This window comes from Pangasianodon hypophthalmus, chromosome 4, assembly GCF_027358585.1.
Source record: "Pangasianodon hypophthalmus isolate fPanHyp1 chromosome 4, fPanHyp1.pri, whole genome shotgun sequence".
Lineage (NCBI taxonomy): Eukaryota > Metazoa > Chordata > Actinopteri > Siluriformes > Pangasiidae > Pangasianodon > Pangasianodon hypophthalmus.
Window position 1 is genome coordinate 20,611,865 of NC_069713.1, and position 24,084 is coordinate 20,635,948.

The 24,084-nt window shown below is 38.4% G+C and overlaps 1 protein-coding gene across 4 annotated transcripts; it reads right to left on the bottom strand.

Annotated features, from left to right (window-relative positions):
* Positions 1–221: 221 nt before the first annotated feature.
* LOC113539792 (NACHT domain- and WD repeat-containing protein 1) lies at positions 222–24,016 on the bottom strand. 4 transcript variants are annotated; one of them, XM_053233055.1, is made up of 32 exons: positions 23,834–24,016; positions 23,348–23,453; positions 22,962–23,021; positions 22,687–22,785; positions 22,484–22,561; positions 22,266–22,373; positions 21,845–22,184; positions 19,989–20,188; positions 19,520–19,911; positions 17,206–17,360; positions 16,906–17,114; positions 16,295–16,434; positions 16,107–16,217; positions 15,809–15,973; positions 15,561–15,693; positions 14,441–14,641; positions 13,437–14,308; positions 13,172–13,311; positions 12,953–13,081; positions 11,845–12,188; positions 11,583–11,716; positions 10,053–10,181; positions 9,531–9,778; positions 8,980–9,145; positions 8,062–8,263; positions 6,707–6,837; positions 5,143–5,279; positions 4,469–4,623; positions 4,104–4,310; positions 3,466–3,560; positions 2,244–2,368; positions 222–1,194 (listed from the first exon to the last, which is right to left on the bottom strand). In XM_053233055.1, exons 2-32 carry the CDS (start codon positions 23,396–23,398, stop codon positions 953–955), a joined length of 5,898 nt encoding a protein of 1,965 aa, XP_053089030.1. In that variant the 5' UTR covers positions 23,399–23,453; positions 23,834–24,016; the 3' UTR covers positions 222–952. The 4 variants fall into 4 exon arrangements, with proteins under 4 accessions (XP_053089030.1, XP_053089031.1, XP_053089029.1 ...); XM_053233056.1 differs by lacking the exon at positions 23,834–24,016 and having other exon boundaries at positions 22,687–22,731; positions 23,348–23,826; XM_053233054.1 differs by lacking the exon at positions 23,834–24,016 and having other exon boundaries at positions 223–1,194; positions 23,348–23,826.
* Positions 24,017–24,084: the final 68 nt, after the last annotated feature.

Consider the following 24,084-nt stretch of genomic DNA (forward strand, 5'->3'; position numbering starts at 1 on the left):
CATAAGATATATTTATAACACTGCTGTCAATCTAGGCTTAGCTCTTATTCGATAAAGCTAGCTCTTGGCTTCCAGTTAATTTGGTTCAGTTATTTCAGCTGCTGATTACAGAGCCCAGTATTGTAACATATACATTGGGTTTTTTTCTCAGAGTAGCTATTATAGTAATATCATTTTGATTCAGCTAAAATGTCCTTTAAAAAGTTGCTCACATCAGGTTTTTAATTTTCATCTGGTGTAACAGAACTTGCCACTTAAATCCCAAATAAAGTCATTAATAGGCTATTGATTTTCATATTGGTTTTATATAAAGTGTACTAAAGTCAAACAAATATGATACCATATATACCATTTAATACTAGTTATACTAAAAGAAAAACACAGTGTCATAGAAGGTACAGGAATTGGTTGTATTTGTATTATTGTATTGTTGTTCTAGTGAAGCACACAGGAGGAAGCCGTTTTAATGACGACTCTTTGTAAGATGTACGTGTGACAAGAAACAGGAAAGCCTAGTTGCAAAGTGTGCATAGTAATAACCAGAAGAACCAAAAACACATGGCAGAACCCACATAATGTAATCATGACTAAAAATAACATTCTCAAATGTTGTAACACCAAACTAAAATCTTGTAAATACTTCCTATGTAAAATAAGACTTTCTTTTCCACCATAAAACAATTCTGAATTTAAGATTATTGACAATAAATCTGAATCTATACACAGTGGTACACTGTTGCCACTCTATATAGCTGAGATCTGTAGTTTTGTTATAACCTCACGATCTTGTGACCATTAAAGGAACACAGGATGACTGATCCCATTGCTGACGAGTAGTCTTTCTTCCATTGCTTAAAGTTACTTCCTCAACAATCTTGAATCAGCCCCATAGTGTATTGTGTAATATTATTCACTTTTAACCTGCAAACATCTTAACTTGGCCTATTTTTCCTCAGTCCTCCTCTTCATCACTGCTGCTGGACTCCCCGAACAGTTGCTCATGGCGAGCAATTTTACCTGTTCTAGTGACCCCCTGTTTGCTAAGGGTCATGCTGATAAGAGTGGAAATGTCACTGAAACCTAAGAGGAGAGTGCACTTCTCATCACCCACAACAGATACACACTGAATTCTGGAGTCGGGGGTGAAGACAGACAGCACCGACCCAGCATCAAGGTCCCATAAACTCACCTCATCTGCAGGAAGACTGAGAGTTACTCATTTTGTTGCTGTCAACTATTAGTACAGATACACTACATGGCCAAAAGTATGTGGAGACCTGACCATCACACCCATGTGTGGTTCTTCCCCAAACTGTTCCCACACATTTGGAAACACGCAGTTGTATAGAATGTCTTTGTATGCTGTAATAATAAGATTTCTCTTAACTGGAACTAATGAGATGAACACCAACTGCGTCCCAGACCTTCTCAACTGACATCAGGGCCTGACCTCACTAATGCTCTGGGCTGACTGGGCAAAAATCCCCACAGCTGCATTCCAAAATCTACTGGAAAGCATTCACAAAAGAGTGGAGGCTGTAACAGCAGCAAAGAGGGGGAGCAAGTCCATATTAATTCCCAATGTTATGGAATGGGATGTTTAATAATCACATATCGATGCTGGTTAGATGTCCACATACTTTTGGCCATATAGTGTATAACAAGTGCATAGAACATAACCATTATGTTCTGTTCAATACAGTAATGGATGGCTCCTGGTCCCAGGCCATGTCCTTTGATTTTACAGCAATACAATTGCGAAATTTCATCTTTACTTTATGAAAGATGTCTAAAAACATCACATGCCTGGGCATCCTCCTGACAGATCTGTCTGTATAGGTCATAGTGTGAGTAAGAGGATTGTGGTAGAGACTGAAATCACATTTTGGTTTACTCACAGCTATGAGGCATGTTTAAGTCTTACTTTGTCTTGTTACCTCCCATCCTCCCATCAAAATCTCTTTATTATAAAAGTGGTATTTACTTTATTTTTTATGTTTGAGTAACTGGAAAGTTGGTAAGCTGAAATTAATTTAAAACCTTAGATAAAATCCCAAGGTAAAATCTATTAACGTTAACCCAATTTCCATAAATAATAAATAAATAACTTTATGGCTCATAAATAACTCTGGGGCAGATAAACATCTATATTAGAGTGAGGAGACAATTTTATAAATGTGTAAGCCTGATCACAAAAGGCTGTTTCAAAGGCCACTGTAACACAGGTTAGTGCTTGATATTACCTGCTAGCAAAATGGCTTTGGCTCCTCCCTCTGTGATATAAAGCCTGCTGGACACAGTCAGCTTCAGACTCCCATATCCTAAGATGGTCTTGTGCTTTCTCCTAAAAGGCTCCCACACTTTTAATCTAAGAAACAAATTATATCCAATAGTTATACCAAACCTATACTTTTACTCTGTATTTGGAAATAACAGCTGTGCATTGTATATCCAGTGCCCTGCTTAAGTATTCACTCCTAACTTTTCCACGTTATAGTGTTACAACCTGGAACTGAAGTGGGGGTTGTTATGATTGCATAAGTATTTACCCCCACTGCTGTGAAACCCCTTGTAATGACTTCCTTTCAATGAAATATAGCCACTTCTGTGTGAGACAGAGTATTTGATGCTACTTGCAACAAGTAGAGAAAATCTTGACATTTTACTGGACTAAAGAAATCACAAAGCTACAAACAAGAGATCTTGGCCATTCGAAGGTACTCTCACATGTTGGTCATTAAACTGTCTCCCTTCCCACACACCACTTGCCACCTCACTTCCTGTTAAAAATGGTTACCCACAGGAAGTAGCAATGTTAGGTGCAATAATTATCATCCACGCCCGAAGGAACACAGAATACAGAAACATGTATTGAAACAGACACTGAAACAAATCATATAATGAAAAGATTGACAGATTATCCAATAATTTCATATATGTAACTTTATGGCTCCTACACCCCTAAATTAGTTCTGGTGCAACCAGTTGCCATTGCATATTTAGTTGACTAGAGTCCACCTATATTCACTTAAAGCCTCATGTGATCTCAATATTTGCAGTCACACCTGGAAGGCCCCAAAATCTAATAGACACTTGTTTTGACAGCTTGGTCTTCATGATGCTGTTTGTCTAGGTGTGTTCTCTAGGGCCTTCCAGGAACAGGTCTCTATGTACAGGCGGGAGGAATACTTATGCAAGGTACAGTAAATATACAGGAAACCAAATAAATTTTAATTGTTTATATTTGTGGCTAACTTATTGTGGCATTTATCTTCATGCTGTGACGTAGCAGGATAGGTTTTTGATAGAGACTACAAAGCACTTCTAGAAGTCACTCTGGATAAGGACATCTGCTAAATGTTGTAAATGTCAGTATAAATGTCTTATGCATTATGGAAATGAACCCCACAAGGAACCACACAGACTGTGCCTGCTTGGCTCTATGAGTCTACCAGTCTACCATACTTGTTACAGTTTGCAATCCCAAAGGCAATCCTGCTGGCATCGTCTGTGATGGCCACACAACAAATCCCAGGTTCATTTTTCAGTCTCTTTTGCACCTGGATCAACAAAAACACAGAAAAACACAGAAAATAATTCTTAAAATACCAAGAGCTTGCTTTTTTAAAAATTTCACAGTTCTACTGGCTAATGCCATGTGACTTATCACACTGCATCATTTCTTTAAAACAATTTATGGATTATTATCATTGGTTTATTACGTAAAGTATAAACAGGATAGTATGTGCTATTATACAGAAATAATCAGCAACAGGGTGGTGTGATCCAATTACCATCCCAAAGATTTTTTTATTTTCCAATATCATCATGTCCTAAAGTTTTATTCTTCTTATACCACGGAAAATTGCCAATATAATTTTTTATTAATTAAAGGGTCAGTGTTAGGATTCAAGTTAAGAATTCAACAGTGCTATGGTACAGTGTAATAATTATTAATATGATTAATAAAAAAACATATGTATTAGACAAATGTGCCTTAAAATTTCAGGAATACCTTTATGAGGAACTAATAAAGTAAAAAAAAAATAGCCTATTTTGAAAATTTGTGGACACTATATGAAAAGTTACTGAGTCCAACATACTCTGCCATGCTGTGTGTCCCAGAGAGTGAGGTAAGGAGATCGCTGGGCTTCACTGTAGTTAGAGATGACCAAGTGCCTTCCTGAGTGTGTGAGCGCCGCAGTACGGAGACCCAGAAGGGACCAACTATCATCAAGTGTGTGCAAGTGCTCCTGGGAGACGACACTGAACACATTCAGGTGATGGGCAAAGTAGGAACATATTACCACCTGACCAAGAGAAAGAATGGAGTAGAAATAAACAGAGCTACCTGAGTTCATAAGTGTGTGATCAGTGAGAGGTACACAGGCCTATACCTTTACAAAATATGGTTTAACAAAACTGAGTAGTTTCAGACAGAGTGTTTAAAGTTCTCCTCTAACAGTACCTTTTCATCTCCACTGAGGAGGTACTGGTCTATGGAGTTGTATTTCTCCCTCTCTAAGCATTGCCGCACTTCTTTTTCCCTCTGTAGCTCACTCTCCTGTCTCCTCTTTCTGGCAGTCTTGCTCTCTGTGCGCCAGTCCCACGGCATCACCAGCTCTGTACAAGCACACGACAATCTCCAGACTATATTTACATTTATGGTATTTGGCAGATGCCCTTATCCAGAGCGACTTACAAAAGTGCTTTGAGGTCTCTATCGATAGATACATTGTAATACTGGCTCGCTAGGTCGCAAACTAGGAATACCATCAGTCCAGAAACTGACTGTTGATAGTTTATAGAATTAGGCTGTTTGAAGAATTTTGAAGAAACAAATTTCACCAGGCACCGAGTCATTACTGTTGTTGTGTGTGTTCTGCAGTACCTTAACACGCAGGAAGATAGTTTATTTTAACAATGTACATAAGGTTGCAAGCATCAAATCTTCATAGTATGCTTTACTAGTATAATGTATCTGAATGAAATTCATTTTATAGCGTGAATAGGCTTGCTATATTTCCAATCAGTAAATATATTTTTGTTTTAGGCATAATTAAAGTCAGAGGCATAACCCAAACTGAAGGGTGACATTTCAATTTGAAAGGCAATTTTTTAAACATGGATATTACCACATACCTGATCTCTCTCCAGTAGGCATATTCAGGGACTGACTGTCATCAACCACAGAGCTGGACAGAAATGAATCCTTATGATTCATTTTAATGCGGCCTTTAATGTAGCCAGAGTTCAGGTCCCACATTATCAGATGGTCACTAAGGTCAAACATGCAGAAACTCCATGTCTGATTCTTTTTACTGCTATATCATGCCTTACTGCAATATCTACAGTGGATGTAAAAAGTCTACACACCCCTGTTAAAATTGCAGATATTTGTGATACAAAAAAAATAAACCCAAGATAAATCATGTCAGATCTTTTACCCACTTTTAATGTGATATAGCAACAATAAAAGTGAAAAACGAATAAAAACATTTTAGGGAAAAAAAGATAAAGAAAAAACTTACCTGGTTGCACAAGTGTGCATACCCCTTAGCTAATAGTTTGTTAAAGCACTGTTTGCTTGTAATACAGCACTCAGTCATTTTGCGTAAGAGTCTACGAACTTAGCACTTCTTGATTTTGCAATTTTATTTCCTTGCAGAAATTCTCCAGCTGAGGGGATCTCCTGTGTCTCCTCATCAAGTCATTCCACTGGTTTTTGATAGGATTTAGATCTGGGCTCTGACTGGGCCATTAAACAAAGTTGATCTTCATCTAAAGCCATTCCTTCGTTGACTTGGCTTTGTGCTTTAGGTTGTTGTCATGCTGGAAGGTCAAATTTTTCTTCATCTTCAGTTGTCTAACAGAGACCTGCAGGTTTTGTGCCTAAATAGAAAACAAGTTTTCATCTTGTCCCTTTTGTCAATTTTGGAGGGACATCCTGTTCTTGGTAATGCCACTGTGGTGCCCCATTTTCTCCACTTGCTGATGATGGCCTTCATGGTGTTCCATGGTACATCTACTGTTTTGGAAATTCTTTTATGCCCCTCTCCTGATTGATCTTTGTCACAATGAAATTTCATACATGTTTTGTAAGCTCTTTACAGATCATGGCTTCAGCAGTCTGATGAAACCAAGAAAATGTAAAGAAAATCTTACAGAAACAGCTGATCTTTATTTGTGGTTAATATCAATCACGTCACTGATGACAGGTGTATGACTTTTTGAATTACATTTGAAGATGAGTCTGAATGTGATTGGTTATTTCAGAGCACAGTTACATGCCCCCATTATAAAGTTGCATAAATGTTGCACAAGTGTGTACACTTATGCAACCAGTTTATTGTAAGTTTTTTCTTTGTCCTTTTTTCCCCCAAAATGTTTCTATTTGTTTGAATTTTGCTGGATGATATATCACATTAAAGGTGGAAAAAGATCTGGCATGATTTATCTCAGTTTTATTTTTTTACATCACAAAAACCCGCAATTCTAATTTGGGTGTGTTGACTTTTTTATATTCACTGTATCTAAAGCATAAAATATATACACAATATTGTAACATATTGTCAAATCTTTAATTTATGTTTGAAAACTTTAATTTTAATCAAAGTCTAAACTCTGGTCTCTTTATACATGTAGAAACGTGAAATTAACATAATTTAATTTATCCCTAAATTAGTTTAATGAAGAGAATTCTAACCGAGTCTCTGACAGGCCAAGCAGTAGCTCCCCCTTCATGAGCTGGTAGTCCTGTTCAGGGCATGGTACAATGAAAAGGCCAGACTGCTTCTTAATGTAGCTTCTTGTTAGAAGATCATACACCAGAAGTGTCTAGAAAAAAGGCCCAGAAAAAAAAAATTACTAAACATTTGAAGCATATTTTTTTAAGCTTCAGTATTACCAAGAATTCCAAACTAATGGCTTTGACTGACACAAGTGTACTTATTTGTAGCATTATATACAGTATATATATACATTGGATTGTTTATATACAGATGGGTGACAAAATTAAAGGAAAAAACAGTGGCTCTGTTATGCTTTGGGTCTACTTGTGCCCATAGAAGGATAGATCACTACAAATCAGTGACTAATCACCTTTATCCTGTGATGAAACATTTTTATCCTGATGGGTGTGGTCTCTTCTACAATGACAATGTCTCCATCCACAGGGCACAAGGGCTCACTAAATGGTTTGATGAGGGTGAAACTCATATGGTATGACCTTCACAGTCATATCATACTCAACCAAATACCTATGGGAGATTTTGAACTAACACGGTAGATAGCATTCTCCACCACCTTCAACAAAACACCAGTTCAGGGAATATCTTTTTGGAAAAATGGTGTTCATCCCTCTGGTACAGTTACAGATACTCAGTGCCAATCCTCACTGAAGCTGGTCTTGTCATGGTCCAACATGTTACTAAGACACTTGGGATTTTTTTTTTTTTGTCATCCATCCATATATTGCCAAGAGTGTTGCATACCTAGAAACACTTATAATCTCATGTTCTAGTTAAGGCAATGTGTTCAATACACTGATAAAAGATAGGATGAATGACTGTTCGTTTAAAGACATTCAACACCTGAATGTTTTTTTTTTTTACTCTGTCTGTTCAAAGTAGTGTGAGGGTTGAATAAAAGCTTGAGTACGAGTCGTCTTTACAGATATAACAAAGAGCTCTAAAGTAAAGGTATTAACAAGAAAGTACATTTATTGCATAGGATTATATGCATATAGAATTTACTGCTGATTCTTTATATACATACAAGAACATGTAATGATCCATAAAGAACACATTAGTAATGTTCTGTATAGCTACTGAGCAGTGGACCTAGCAGTACTTTTGGTGGACCCACTTATACTTTTAAAAGTCTGTGATGATCCTATATAGTTGCTGTAACATGCAAAGTGTCAAAAGAAATAACTTATACTGCTCAGTTACAGAATCAAAATCAAAATACAGTATGACATATTTAAAGTGTATGACAGTTTTCTTAAGCCTTTTTTAATTATCATCATTAACTGCAGTATTTTTGGAATTACAGTTGTACCTGGTAAACTGGTGTGGGTGTATCAGTGAAGGTGGCAGTGCCATGGTCAGTCAGGATATAAAGTTTGAGGTCTCGCACCAAAGCAACATCAGCACTGGTGAATAAGCTGTGTTCCACCCGGACAGGCCGAGCCCTGAACCGTGCTCGCCTTATGTTCCACACCCGCACCGTACCAGGGCGTGTGCTGCGACACACTACATAACTACATAACATAATATAACATAACATAACATAACATAACATAGCATAACATAACATAACATAACATAACATAACATAACATAACATAACATATATTATATTATATTATATTATATCATATCATATCATATCATATCATATCATATCATATCATATCATATCATATCATATCATATCATATCATATCATATTATATTATATTATATTATATCATATCATATCATATCATACAGGGTGTCCCAAAACTCTCCATAAGTAGGAGAAATTAACACTTTTTAGCAAAATGTCTTCCAAAATTTTTCATACTTAGTTTATATTATATATTTTTTCAGATAACCTTTCAGAAGAACGTATTGAATTCAGTCTCATGGCTGGATCAGGATCAAGGCTGCGATGGACAGGAAACATGGCAAGCACATCACACATGGCACAGTTCCCAAATTAATTACCAAATTCAAAAAGACTGGAAGTGTTGCAGACCAACCAAGAAGTGGACATCCACAAATATCCACCGAAAAGGCACAACTGACGTGGTGCAGGCATACATAGTCCCCTACGTATGGAGACTTTTGGGACACCCTGTTTTATATTATATTATATTATATTCATATTATATTATATTATATTCTGAGTGATATAATATTGTTTTTGCAGTTATGGTATATAATTAAGGTATGCTAGTAAATATTATGGTTCTATTACTATGTGAGTGTCTACCTGGGATATTTATCCATAGCTATTATCTCCTGAATGCCATCACTCTGTACTCTGTGGATGTTGTATACGAGAGACTGGTCATTGATTCTGGAAGCCAGATTCCACACGCGCAAGTACCGCTCTCCCATACAGAACCCCACACAGAAACGCAGGTCAGAACATATACCTACACATACAAAATAGCTGTAAACAAATGATCATACTCAGTTACAGCTACTGTTGATGAAAATTAAATAGCCCTTTGTGGTCTTCTATTTCATGTAATTTATGATTGCTGCGTTAGGAAAGCCATTACATCAGCCTGTAAAAAGGATTTGTAATAAATCTCTATGTAGGGTGCCATGTTCAATGTGGTATCAAAATAATCTTATCTTTATCTAAATAAATATACAGGTTTCATGTTCTAAGTATATGTATCTTGTGTAATTAATGAGGTCATGAAAACTAAATTACACACACTTTACCTGAAATCAAATTTTAAAAAATTAGTATTTCTGCAGTGTAGGTTTAATGTCCAAGTACTGTATAAGGTACTACATGTCCTGACCAACCTGCAGACAGGAGGCCTGGGAATCGTGCCATATGTTTATGATCTTCAGTCTCTAGATTCCAAGTATTGATTTCTGTGGTCCTGTTATGAGTTGAGGGGCAAAAGGCCACTACATGGGTGCCACCCTTATTGATAGTAACATGGGAAATGTAATCCTGACTGCAGCCCATAATAGAGCGCAGGTACTGGAAAGAAGCAGTGCTGAAGAGCTCGATGTGTATTATATCACTGTGTCTCTTATAGGGATACCTTATACATTAGAAAGGAAAGGATAGATTTTAGCTTTTTGATAGACAATATCATAGTACAACAGGTCCACTATAATAAAGGGTTAAAAAAAAGACACTGTGCAAATGGTTACTTGAGAAATGTACGTTCTTTACACTAATACATTTAACTAACATTATAACAGTTATATAAGAGGTTTATAAACATGCAAAGTTATGTACTGTAACAAAATTACAAATGGGCTCACTTTTCATGTATTATAAATGCAATACAAAGTGTAAAATTGTCCTGTTACCTGCAGAAGAGAAGGAAGTACTGAGAGTTCATTTCCACAGCTTGTATGGAGGCAGCCTGATGCTGAGCTTTTAGAGTAACCAATATTGATCCTGCTCTAGCACTGAAAACAGCAGCTTCTCCACCACTTCTGAGAAAAACAGAGAGGAAAAAAAAAGAGACAGAAACAATGACCAAGATCCCATTAAAAACTGCACCAGTGCTAGTGGTGTAAATAAAGTCTATTAAAAAGTCCATCACAATGACTCTAGTTAAATGCTTTAAACAGTCTGTTCACATGGCCTACAGGGTTTTTACATTGTCTCCACAACTGTAGTCATTCCAAAACAACTCTCAGTGCATTCTATCCATCCATCCGTTCTCTGTACTGGTTATCCTACGCAGGGTCACAGCGGAGCCTGGAGCCTATCCCAGGGGACTTGGGGCACAAGGTGGGGGACACCCTGGACATCTGTCTACAACACGTGTCTTTGGAGGAGGAAACCAGAGTACCCAGCGGAAACCCCCAAAGCACGGGGACAACATACAAGTTCCATGCACATAGGGCAGAAGTGGGATTCGAACCCCTAACCCCGGAGGTGCGAGGCAACAGTGCCAACCACTGAGCCCCCCCCTCTCAGTGCATTCAAAATAAGATAATGCTTCCAAACTGGTTTCAGGTATTAATATAATTTTGGACACACAATAATTCAGTAAGAAATCTCTTGGCATTAAAATCGCAATGCAATCTATTATTTGCAATAGCTACAACTTTATAACAAACAGTCAATCGAGTGCCACATATCTGAAGTGAAGTGACTTGTGACCCATACTCAGAATTTGTGCTCTGCATTTAACCCATCCAAGTGTGCACACACACACACACACACACACACACACACGGAGCAGTGGGCAGCCTTTTTTGCTGCGGCGCCCGGGGAGCAGTTGGGGGTTCAGTGCCTTGCTCAAGGGTCTCACCTCAGTCGTGGTATGTGTGTATGTAGGAGAGAGCGCTGGTCATTCACTCCCTCCACCTACAATCCCTGCCCGACCTGAGACTCGAACCCACAACCTTCAGATTCACCTTCGGGTTGCAAGGCCGAGCCTCTATCCATTAGGCCACGACTGCCCCCGTGGGGGCATATCTGTGGAAAAACCCAGCACTACAGCCCTACACACTGGTGCTATGGATGTGACTGATACCTATTTGAAGTGATGACACAAAAAAAAAAAAAAAACCTTGGGGAGAATAAAAATGAATAATCAAACAGGTCTTTACATGACCAGACAGTTCAAATCAGTTCAGAAACTGCAACAGTATCATTTTAAACATCACTGATATTGGATGACATAAGTAATAGTAAAACTATATTAATAAAAGTGAAACGCCATAATGAAGTCATTGTGGTTATACACAGTATGTAGGTGTGTGAGAAAGATACAAAAGCATAAACTTGATTTTCATCAGAATGTTACTGGTTGAGATTTTGTACAATTAGGCTTAGCCTTATATTATATAGATTGTGTGGTTCACTAACCTATAGATACTAACCTATATCCAAAGAGGACATAATCTTTAAGAGAGCTGCGGGAGACCAGAATGGAGTTGTCTTTGTGAATGGGGTCACAACCAAGAGTGAGGTTCACACAGTGAAGCAGTGAGCAGGACTCTGCTAAATCAAACACCTAACAATAAATAATAAAGAGAACTAGAAAAATAATACCTACAAGAGTTTGTTGCAGTGTTCCCCAATAATTACTATGCATATATAACATTTCAACATCTAACACATGGTGGACTGAAGGTGTCTTACCTTGACTATGCGACTGCCATCGTAAAAGACCACCAACAGTCGTCCATCACAGGTAGATGTAATAACAGGAACATCCACTGACCCTGCATCTGTATAAAGCACCTTTCCAGAGTGCACCTCTTGCACCTGAAGTCTGTGTCCCATCCTTAGTGCCAATACTGTGTCCTCCAGACAGAGAGTGAGCGCTTCAGGAGCACAGTCTGGATTAGACACCACCGAACTTGGAATGGTTTTGGCAAGGGTTATTGAATCCTCCAACTTCCAGAGGTTAAAGGTTCCATCCTCAGAGCATGATATTGCATGATACTGACCCAAGGCCAGTGCTTTTACAGGACTCATATGACCTATAGGCAAGGTATGGAGATCATTTCACCTATTTTATATAAAAACAACAAAACTGTTGTCCACAATTTGGAGAGCAATTTACCTAATTACATTATAAGTACAAATGTATAAGAGAAAGAAAGCAAGAGCTTTCAACCCTTACTGATTGTCAGAAAGGCAAGCAAACGTATTTATTTCCTCTGGGAGCTGAGCTTCATTATATCATTTACTTTTCTGATCTGTCACATTCCAGTCCCTTCTCCTGCTCACTACGTCACTGATCTAATAATCGCTTGTCCACTATAAATTTAGCTCACATTTCCCATATAACCTGTAGATTATATAAATCATGCTTTTTTAGGAAGTCTTGCCAATATGGTTTTTCTTATGTGTATACTACTAAATATTGTTGCTGATCTTTTTCCCATTTACTCATTTTGCACTTCATCTCTTTGCGTGTGTGACTATGGTTAAATTTGCAAATAAGAACACTTAAAGTAGCAAATTTAAAATGTGCTATGTATAAATAATATTGAAAATACAGAGCTCATGTCATGCAGCAGAAAAGCATTTGCTCTATCAGTGGGAGACTGGGAGAATCCTAACCATGCCACATTAGTGTCTGCACCCCAAAACTCTAAATGATGCCTCATGATTCCTCAATTGTATTTCATTTTTGGGCTAATACATCACTATTTAATGTATTGAGTGTAATGTATCCATGCAATAATATTTTGCTTAATAACTGAAAGTGTAATCATTGTTATCAGTGACACAGTTATACCTGCAAGTACTGTGTGTGTTATTCCTCCTGGTGGCAGGAGGCAGCTGTAAGATGGCACCAGGACAGGCACTGATGAGTACTGACACTGTGTCAAGAGGTCATGCAAGTAAGAGAAGCGCTGAGGGTCACCTGCAGTAGCATGCCAGTGCAACAGAAAAATGTCAATGCAGAGAAAGTTACCACTGACTGTAACACGTTTCATGTGCCTGTTCACAGTACCTGGAGCCACAGGCTTATCTTGGGCAGTGATGTGGAGGAGACGCCCCAGTAACTGAGATGCCAGTTGGCATGGGTCCTTCAACAGCACAGGATGTGAAAGACAGAGAGCCTGGGCCAACACATCTATATCAGGCAACTCTCTGTAGCACAAACACCAAAAGCACAAAGACACGAACAAACTGATTACACTTTACTACATCTTTAAACCCAACTCAATATAATTCTACTGTACACACTTATAGCCTCAAAGTTCAAAGTATCTTACTTATCTGGCATGACAGCAGCTTTCATATCCTCTTCTACATGGCTGATGGACAGACCCCAGACTTTATGCAGCAGGAACTCATAGTTAAAGAGGCACTGGCTGAGCAGAGACAGAATCTGGCCTGAATGTATGAGATGGTAGGGCAGACCGTGAAGCTTACGCAAATTAAACACATAACCTTTCCTGCCGTTTTCCTCTCTACTCCATGCAAGTGGCTGGAAAATATGACTATCAGAAGCACAGCAGCTGAAATAATCTGCAAAATCTGCATGGATAGCCTTCTTCGAGTCTTCTGTTTTCAAATAGCGCTGGGTGATGACATGGCTGAATTCAGTGTGGGTCCAGCGCAATACCCATGTCCCATCACTTTCCACCTCCATAATGTGATACCTGAGTTCCCACCTCAGCCGGGCCAAAATACCATAAGGCACACTGGGATATCCTGAGGTGGTCGGAGTCTGATTGTATAACTGTGTAAGCTCCTGAGCAACCCGCCTGTCATGTCCTAACAGTTTCAGAAGTTCCTCTTCTGTCACTCCACCACGTGAGAGAGAGATCAGCGATGTAGCGCGTCGCACCAGGTTCTCACCATACTCACGCTCTAAACGTGCCAAGAGGATCAGGAAAAGACTTTTCAAGTCCCCAGGAAGGGAGAGCTGTTCTGGTGAGGAGAAAGAGGTCCACTTTCTGCTTTCACTGTAGGCAAATCTAAGATACATAGGAAAAGGACAGGAGAGACACGAGTGCAGTAAGAGGCTCCACTGGTCCTCTTGAAGCTGGTAAGAATCAGCCACAAGTTTAGAGGTCAGACTGGCTTTGATTTCCTCACTGCTCAGAGGAGGAATAGCAAGAACTGAGACCTTAGCTTGAGTCTGAGGGAGATGGAAAAAGGACATAAAGAAGCAAGGAAAGAAAAAAAGAAATGATGAACAGATGGAGAGAGTACACAAAAATAAGATCCATTTTCCCATGCTATACTCAGTAGTTTTGGAGAGAAGGGTCACCTGTAGCAAATGAGCAGAGGTGGATTGTGTGTTGGCAGACAGGATAGCATAGACATGTCGAGGTAGAGTGTAGAGCCAGGACAGATTAGCTTCTTGTTCTTCACTCAGCTCATCCAGACCATCAAGCACCAGAGCCAGAGGCCTGTTCTCTTCCACCAACATCAACAAAGAATGCAGCTCGTTGCACAGCTGTGCCAAGGACTGTGGGGTGAGAAGCAGACCATCAGAGACACTGCACTCAGAATGTAACAACTGTAGTGCAACTCAGTGGTGGCATGTCCACAGAGGCAGGTGGGGCAGAGCCTCACCATTTATATCAGTCTTTCAACAAATGATAATCTTCATTAAGTCCTCATTCACAACTCCATGCATTTTAAATTCCTTTTGTACTAATTACCTCTTTTGAGTGACCAACAATTTTAAAAATATGTTGCTATTTGACAGATTGCACAATTGTGGCACAGCGTGTTCACTTGCCTATTTAGTTCCACAGAGTTATAATTTTATTATAGTGTCCAGAAATGGGAACTGCAATAAGCACTAACAGAGGACCACTGGGGCAGGAATCACGGTGCTCAACGCCAGCGTTATGAGCATTTTCAGTGGAGGACAAGCAGCCGTCAGGACAGTTAATAGCACAGTTGCCAGGGTTGTGATTTTTCTCCAAATTCGGCTAGAAGCTGCCAAGACTTTGTTTTATAGCAAATAATCTTAATTAAGTTTAATACATTTCTGCACACAAAGGCAAAGTGTAAGACACTCTTATAGACCTCACTTCTTTTTACACCTCACACACTGGGACAGAAGCAATGTGAATCACACCTGCCGTAGTGAACACGGTTGAACAATGGTATATCTAAAACCTTTCAAAATGAGTTGCTAGACTGTTTGCTTGATGTATGTTGTTGACTCTCACATGCCTATTATGGGGCTACTCTAAAAATTCACTAGAAAGTACACTATAAAATAAGTCAAGTATGATAAAAATCTATGATCACAAGCTACTGCTAGTGCACCTGGTTTATATAAGAAGAGAGTCTTAGAGAGTTGCCTTACTGGGTCAATTCAAAGACAATATATATGATTAAATAATGCTAGGAAAACTGGGATGATCAATTACCTCTGATATTTCCGTGTTTTTGCAGTCTTTGCAGTAGACTTCCACTATCTGTGTACAAAGCATTTGCAGGAGAAGACGCACATTTCTGCTGTCTGATGTCAGTCCAACAAAACACACCAACACAGTCACATCTCTGAGATCAAACAGGACTGAATGTTACATTCCTAAAACCAACTGAGGGATCTGAGGGACCATACTCATTTATACTTTAACTTTTGTTGATCTCTGCAATGCCCTTTTTTGCCTACCCAGGTATCCAAGTTGGTAAAAGCTTGGCCACCTTGGCCAGGATGGTGCTTTTCCCTAAACCTGGCTCTCCTAACAGCAGCAAAGCATTCTGGGAAGAGGCTGACTTTTGCAGGGCATCCCTCACTTCCAGCAGGAATTCTTGCCTAAGCTCAAAGCTCTGTGCTCTGCAAAAAAAGAATAAATGAACACAATTCAACTGATCCTGTAATGATATTATTACAATTATATAAGAAATAAACAGCATGTGGTCATTCAAACTAAACAAAAGTAAAATCATATAAGTAGTTTGAAACGCACAGTGTTTTTCCATGTTTAAGGTGAAGCTGAATCTCCTCCTGAATTTGAGTTTGTGAAGCTTCTTTTCTCATGATATCAAAAGAGCTTTTGATTGGTCTTACGTGCATCACCCTATAACAAAAGTGATCATGTTTAACCTGCCTTCTGTACATTCTGGTAAAGAACAGCTCATCTTTTTACATCTATACCTGTTGAAGGCTGCCACGACTGTGCGTAGGAAATGAGAACAGAGACGTTCCGTGTAGAACTGATGTGATCTGTTATGTTTGGGGCTGAGACCTTTCCTGCCCCAGCTCACGTTAATCTCATAGATATTAGTGTGTCGCAGCTTCAAGATGAAAGCACACACAGAGACAAGTTTATATGACCACATATACACAGCTGCATTTATACAGCCATTTAAAGTTATAAAACATTTCTATCCTGATGGGAGTGGATTCCCCTATCCACAGGGCACAAGGACTCACTGAATGGTTTGATGAGTATGAAAATGATGTAAATCATATGCTATGGCTTTCACAGTCGAAGATTTTGGACTAACATGTTAAACAGTGCTCTCCACTACTATCATCAACATCAATCAGTTGAGGGAATATCTCTTGGAAGAATGGTGTTCAACCCTCCTGTACAGTTCCAGAGATGTGCAAATCTATGGCAAGACACACTGAAGCTGTTCTGGTGGCTCATGGAGGCCTAACACCTTACTGAAACACTTTGTGAGACATTTTGACCTGAACAAAAAATAATGTTTAATCAACTCCTATTATCATTGTTAAGCAGATGTAATTCTCTACTTTACCTTGCTGTGGATGTTATGGATGAAGCTCTGCTGTGCTTGATACAGGGTGTGGTTGAGCTGTGCTCTGCCTTTCTGCAGGTCAATGAACTGTGAAGCATATTCACTCTTCAGGTTATATAGCAGGTCAGTGATGGTGCGCTTATAACAGTGACTGTACTCCTCAGCAGGGAGCTTTGCTCCGAGACCCTGTTCTACCTCCCAGTCCAATACTGAAATATATATATAAAAAAATATGTATATTTACTGAAATAAATTATGTCAACTAGGTGTATTTCACGTGGCAACAAACACCACACAAACCTGTCCTAAGCAGGCATAAAGTTTCTGCCTCTCCGATGGCTTCTGGTCCACTGCGCTGCAGCACCTGACATATTCGCTTACAGGAAAAATGCCATGCTTTCCTAGCTGCTTTCCTACGCTCCCCATCACGGCTCAGGAGGTCAGGGTGATGTGTACTGATGTTTGTAGAAATACCAGGAAAAACAGTCAGTTAGTTTAAACACTTCTAATAGTCATTCTGCTCAACGACATCACACTCAGTGATTTTGGCAAATATGGAATAAATTGAGCTAAACATTTTTTGTCTGTATTATTTCAAACCAGAGATACATATACAAGCATGTACACTATATGGCCAAAAGTATGTAGACACCTGACTAGTCATACCCATATGTGTTTTTTGAACATCCCATTTGCTGTTATAGTGACCTCCACTCATCTGAGAAAACTCTCCACTAGATTTTGGAGAGTAGCTGTGAGTATTTGCACATTCAGCAACACGAGCATCAGTGATTCCAGTTCATGTCAAAGGTTCATGTCAAACTGCCATTCCAGTTCATGTCAAAGATGTTCAGTGGGGTTAAGGTCAGGGCTCTGTGCAGCCAAGTTCCTCCACTCCAACCTTGGCAAACCATGTCTTTATCAACCTCACTTTGTGTGCAGGGGCACTGTCGTTCTGGAACATGTTTGAGGCTTCACTTAGTTCCAGTGAAAGGAAACTGTAATGCTACAGCATATAAAGACATTCTATACAACTGTGTGCTTCCAAATTTGTGGCAACACTTTGGGGAAGGCCAACATATATGGGGGTGATGGTCAGGCATCCACAAACTTGTGGCCATATAATGTATGTCAGAGTAAATACTGTAAATGAGAAAAATGGCATGCCTATTCCAATTTATGTTTAATTTTCAGATTAATGAGTTTTTATCATTCTGATCACTGCTAACAGGCCTTTATGAGAGCCAATCCCCACCACTGCATTTAACATTTCTAAAGAATTAAAACGATGAAAGCATATACTGTAAATGCTTGAAGATACACACTGAGAATTAAGACTAGAAGAAAACAAAGAAACCTTGAACTGTCAGATTCAAGACTTCTAACTGGCTTAACTGCTCCTTCAATGGCCGCTAAACACTATGAAGTGAAGTGAAGTGAAGTGAAGTGAAGTGACTTGTGGCCAAGTATGGTGACCCATACTCGGAATTTGTGCTCTGCATTTAACCCATCCAAGTGCACACACACATAAACCCATTACTCCTGCAGAACATACCATGGAAACCAAAAGAGTGTCCTTTACCTACCCAACTCTACAACACAACAATAGATATTAGCTTCTTAGATCTGTACCAGCTCAACAAGTTGTTCAGCATTTTCTCTTCCCATGTTACAATTGCTAAAAACAGCTATTACCAGACAACAACAAGTTTAACAACACTGTAAACACGACACAAACTGTTGCCAAACAATGCTACATCATCGAAAAAATACATGGGAAATTTATGCTTTTTTTTTTTGTTTTTTTTTTTGGAAGTTGTTTTTGTGATATTTGATTGTATATTATTATGTAAATTTCTACTAACATGGGATTTATTTATTTTCACTAATTGTGGGGGGAGTTTTTCTTAATGTGTTAACTGTTGTTATGTCTTTAATTGTTGTAGTGTTTTTTTCTGCCTTCTTTGCCGGGTCAGTCTTGTAAAAGAGTTTTTATCTCTGGTTGTATCCTGGTTAAATAATGGTTATGTACATACAGATACGTAGCATTACTATCAATCACACTCTTTTGCTGCACTGAAAAATTTTGGGTGCAAGAGGAAATAGATTCTTGGTATGTTGTACAATCTGTGTAGCTACAGTAAGCGGCTAGAGAAACACTGCATGGTATGTAGCTAGCTATTCTGCTGATTCATTGTCATGCCCCCTATACAAAGTTAGTCTTAAATTATAGTATAACTGCTGTGGTTATTAGTATAACTTATGTGACACAGGAACTATATGTGCATGCAGCGTAGCTCACTACACATTCAATGACACTAATATTAGTATAGCAATGTTCTTGTTTTTATCTTCATTTTTAACCCACATGAGCCTGTCAGTTCCATTTTAACTGTGCTGAAATAGACCAATATCTAAAGTATCATCAATCACCAAACCATTTCAACCACAAAAAAAATATCTTGTTTGTCTGTTAAATCAATAACCTTTCATTCTCATTGCACCCAGCTGTAATTTATATTAATAAGACAAATTCATTTTTACAGTAAAATGAACTTTATAACTAACTTCATAAAACTGAGAGGCTGAATTGAATAAATTCTTTCCTGTCTACCTGACAGGCAGCAGGCGGTACACAGGTGGAACTGTGTTCTCATCTAGCTGGTACCATGTCAGCAAGAGGGTCAAATCTCGATCGAAGTCTGCCCAACATCTCGTTAAGCAGACCTCTTCTCCATCTTCTCCATAGGAATTGGTGTCTTCCCTCATTAAAGCAGTGTTTCCTGTATTCCCCTCTTTTTCAGGCCTCTCTGGTTCCAGTGTAAAACTATCAGCACTGCTATTGGTAATGCTGGGTTGAGTTTCAGTGGCTGTTTCTTCCAAGTCAGACTGCCTCTTGGAAACTCTTTCCCTGTCTCTTATAACAATTTTCAAAATTGCCTCGAAGTCTTTTTGGGAGATGGTGGTTGGTAATGACTGGATCTCGTGCTTCTGACCTGTGAACAGCTGTGGAAAACAGCAGAGGAATGAAAGCAATAAAAAGAGAAAAGCCATTGTGTCCATAATTAGGTATACTGACTTACAAAAAAGTTTGGCCCCTCTGTCTCTTGGCACTTCTTAAGCATCTCTAAATGCAGCTCTACTGAGTCATGGTGGTCAGTAACGGGGTCTTCCACACCTCTGCGCAGGTCAATCATTCTGAAATCATACCCTCTCTGCTTACAGTAGAGGTACAGCTGAGGATACACGCTCTCCATCAGCGCAGTACGCTCTGCAACTGTATCTAAACATGTTAGAAAACACACTCAACTTCTATTCAAAAACAGCATGTAAATCTATTTACCTTTTCATAACGACAATGGAACTGCACTCTTACGCTTTGGGGCAAAAAACGGCCCAAGGTTCTTTTTGCCACCAAAGCGTTGATCATTCATTGTTAACAAGCAATACTGAAGCAACATAACATAACAAAGAATTCCTTTTTTGTATTTGTTAGAAACATTGAAATATTTAAAGAAAATCATTTCAGGAATAATGAATTCTTTGGCGTAAACTTGCAGACAGTATTTTACATATAGATACAGGGGTGGACAATACTTGAGTAAATGTATTCTGTTACTATACTTAAGTATTATTTTGGCATATTTATACTTTACTCGAGTATTATTAAAATTGAATACTTGTACTCTTACATTTCCCAGAAAAATTACTTTTAACCTCTTAGATTTTTATTTACACTTTCAAAGTACAAATCTCAAAGGTCACCTCCTCTGTCATCCAGCCACTGACTCTACACCAGGTATCAATCAAATGGGCTCAGTTTAGCATTGAATCATTTCAGCTTAGCATCCAAGCAAGTTGATCTATGTAGAAAAAACTACCAAGAATTGCGCCACTTTGTTACCAGCCATGATTTTCTCATGTTATACAGAGCTGTTAGCACTATAGCTATCCCTGTGCATTTGAATATAGATAAGCCAATGGACTGCAGTGTGGTATTTGAGGATGAGTGCCCCTGGCCCTACCTTAGTAAAATGTTTCAGTATGCTGGAGTAAGCAAAGACTCATATAAAATGAGGCCTCTCCTTTGCCTCTCTAGAAGGTAGAACTCCATCTAAGGGTTTGGAGTAGGTTTTGCTAATTTGTTCACTTTAACCAGCTATATTTAACTAAGTTGGCCTGTTGTCTTTGTTAATGCCAGGTTAGACTAGCAATCGATCGCAATCAATTGAATCACAGCTAGCTTAGTTGGCTAGCAAGGCCAATTCTAGCTAATGGTAAATTTTGCAATTGATGTTTTCGGGCAAAACGACATACCAGCTTTAAAACAAAAATCGTCTTCTAACAGTCTTAAATAAGTAATAAAAGTTACTTTTCACAAAAAAGTTATTAACTTAACTTCATCAATTCAAAAATTGTACTTTTTACTTTTTAATACATTAGTACAAAGTAATTTTTTTTTTTTTACTTTTACTTCAATACATTGTTTGGCTTGATACTTCCACTTTTATCTAAGTAAAATTCTGAACATCTCTATTTTCACTTAAGTATAATTTCTCAGTACTTTGTCCACCCCTGGACAGATGTGTCAGTGTTTTTCCATTCCATTTTAATGGCAACCTACAAATGATAGACATGTTGTCAAGAAGCTGTAGTGTATTAGTATGAGATGCATCATAACATTTCATTACTTTTATGGCAAAAAGAACCTTGGCCATTTTCCCCCAGAGTGTAGATGAAAGGGTACTTCTTGGGTTTTTTGGATGGTTAAGGATTCTGAATTTTTTTAAAAAAGGTTCTTTTTGGAACCTCTGTTGTAGAGTTCTATGTAGAATAGAGTTTCCCAAAAGGGACAAAGAACCATTTTGGTACAAGATGGAACTTTTTTCTAAGGTTGTAGGATTACATGTATCCATTACGCAGTGGTTGTCAATCTTACCTCTATATCCCCCACACAAATAGATCATAATCCTCCTCTTGACATGACAAAGTCCATCTGTCTCCCATTGCAGGGAATTTGCTCTTATACAGTCCTGGACATAATGGCCTTTTTCATCCCTTTTCTTAGAAAGTGAACTATTTGTCTTCTCAAGTTGACAGCCTCCACATGTTCCCTGAGAAGAGCCTAGGCGTGGCACCTTGTGTGCACAATATGGTAAAGCAGGAAAGCCATCTTTGACCCACTTCTCCTCCATTATTAAGCTTGGCAGAAACTGTGGCTCAGCGTCCAATGAGCCCGCAGCCTCGCTGACATTAAATGAGGTCTTCAGAGCCTTGTCCTCAAATTTCAACATTATTGATTAGAGGAATGTTCTTTTAAATGTCCACACCATATTTCTAAAAGATGATTAGTACCTCACCTTCAACAAAAATGTTTCAGTGGTCAGTAAGGTCAAATCTTCAGCTCTCTCCTTTCCAGGAGACAAACAATGGCAGGAAGTCTTCAAATACCGTTGTTGTAAATGGTACTGAGGAAAGGAAAATGTCTTCAACATCCATCCACTACCACTGATCTTTGGTACACCAACAAATAATAAAGTGATAATTTTTTTTTTTTTTTTTTTATAACAGTGCTTACTTTGAGGTGGGCAGTGATCTTCAGATCCATCTCCATACTTACTTTGGCATAAGGACCAACCTGATGGCTTGAGATTTTCTGCTTATACAAGACATTCATATAAACGAAATGTGCAACAACATCTAGCCTACCATTGGCTATAAACTAATACTGTTCAAGAAAAATAAACTGAGTCTGTGAATCCTGTGGTTCTGGTCCTATACCTTGTTCTTGATTGTCCTATTAAGAGGTCCATGGTCAGTTCGACCCTGGGAGAAGAAAAGCTCTTGTAGTCTGTGAGAGGCAGTTAGCTCCCTATCATACTGACGAAGTTATGCATTTTCAGTGAGGAATCTCCAGTACCCGCAGTTCAGTTAATAGTGATAAATTAACATCATATTACAGTAGATGAGAAGACATAAGGCACCAATATAGGCTGAAGGTGCTCTAAAAATGGAAGCAGGAGAAGGAAGGAAATACATGAGGGGAAGAAACTCACTTGTGGTAGTGACTTAACAGGGCCATTGGAAATGGGTGGAAAATTTACAGCTTCATGTTTCTGTAAATAGTGAAAGAAAGTTACATCAACATGACATAGGAGGACATGACATAACATGACATAACATGACATAGCATTATAAATTTTAATACAGTTATAATAAATAATAGTAAATTTTACATTCAAGCCTAAGATAACAGCTCCACTGCTTCTTTGTAACAGTGTTAGTCTGAATAAGACAAATTTTAGGGGTGAAAAGTTGTATGTTCAGTATTTGTGCAGGTTCACTTTTCAGTTTTAGTCTAGTCTATTCTAAATACAAAGTAATAAATTTAGGCTACATATGATAATGATTTGGTTATAAATAACAAGACACAAAAGCTTACTGTTTTGTTTTTCTTTTTAAGTGCAATCCCAGCTCTGTGAATTGACCACATTGTTGAATTTTAAGCCTCCCAGCGTCCCACTGGATAAAAGCTATAGATCTTTTTTCTGAAACAGTAAAGATGCAGTGATAAATCGGTTTCACTGAATTATTATTCTTTAGCACAGCGTTGTCACTGGTGCCGTGTCCTGTTTGTGTCCTGTCTGTCTTCAGCAGCCAACAGCCATAGTTACAGCACGCAAACCCGCCTACAGTCATTACACTTAACTATGTGCCATGTTAGCTTTATGCATCTATATACCGTAATATCCCACTGAGATACCGGCAAGCAAACAACTCGACCGTATCTGAATCATTTAATCAGGGCATCAGGGATCCATAATTAATAGGAAGGCATAATGATAATCTACCAGATACTTTAGAGGTGTCCCTTATTACGCACCTGCCATAATAATAATAATAATAATAATAATAATAATAATAATACATTAGTAGTAGTACTAGTAGTAGTATCCTCTTTTTTCCATTTGTTCAGTCTGCATCGCTTACTTGCTAAAACTACACTGTTAGGCACCATGTGTTTATGAGCGCGTGTAGGCACCTGACTCCATTTCCCATCATGCCCTGCATTATTATTATTATTATTGTTGTTGTTGTTGTTGCTATTATTATTATTATTATTATTATTATTATTATTATTATTATTATTATTATCTTCTCTTTTTATCATTTGTTCAG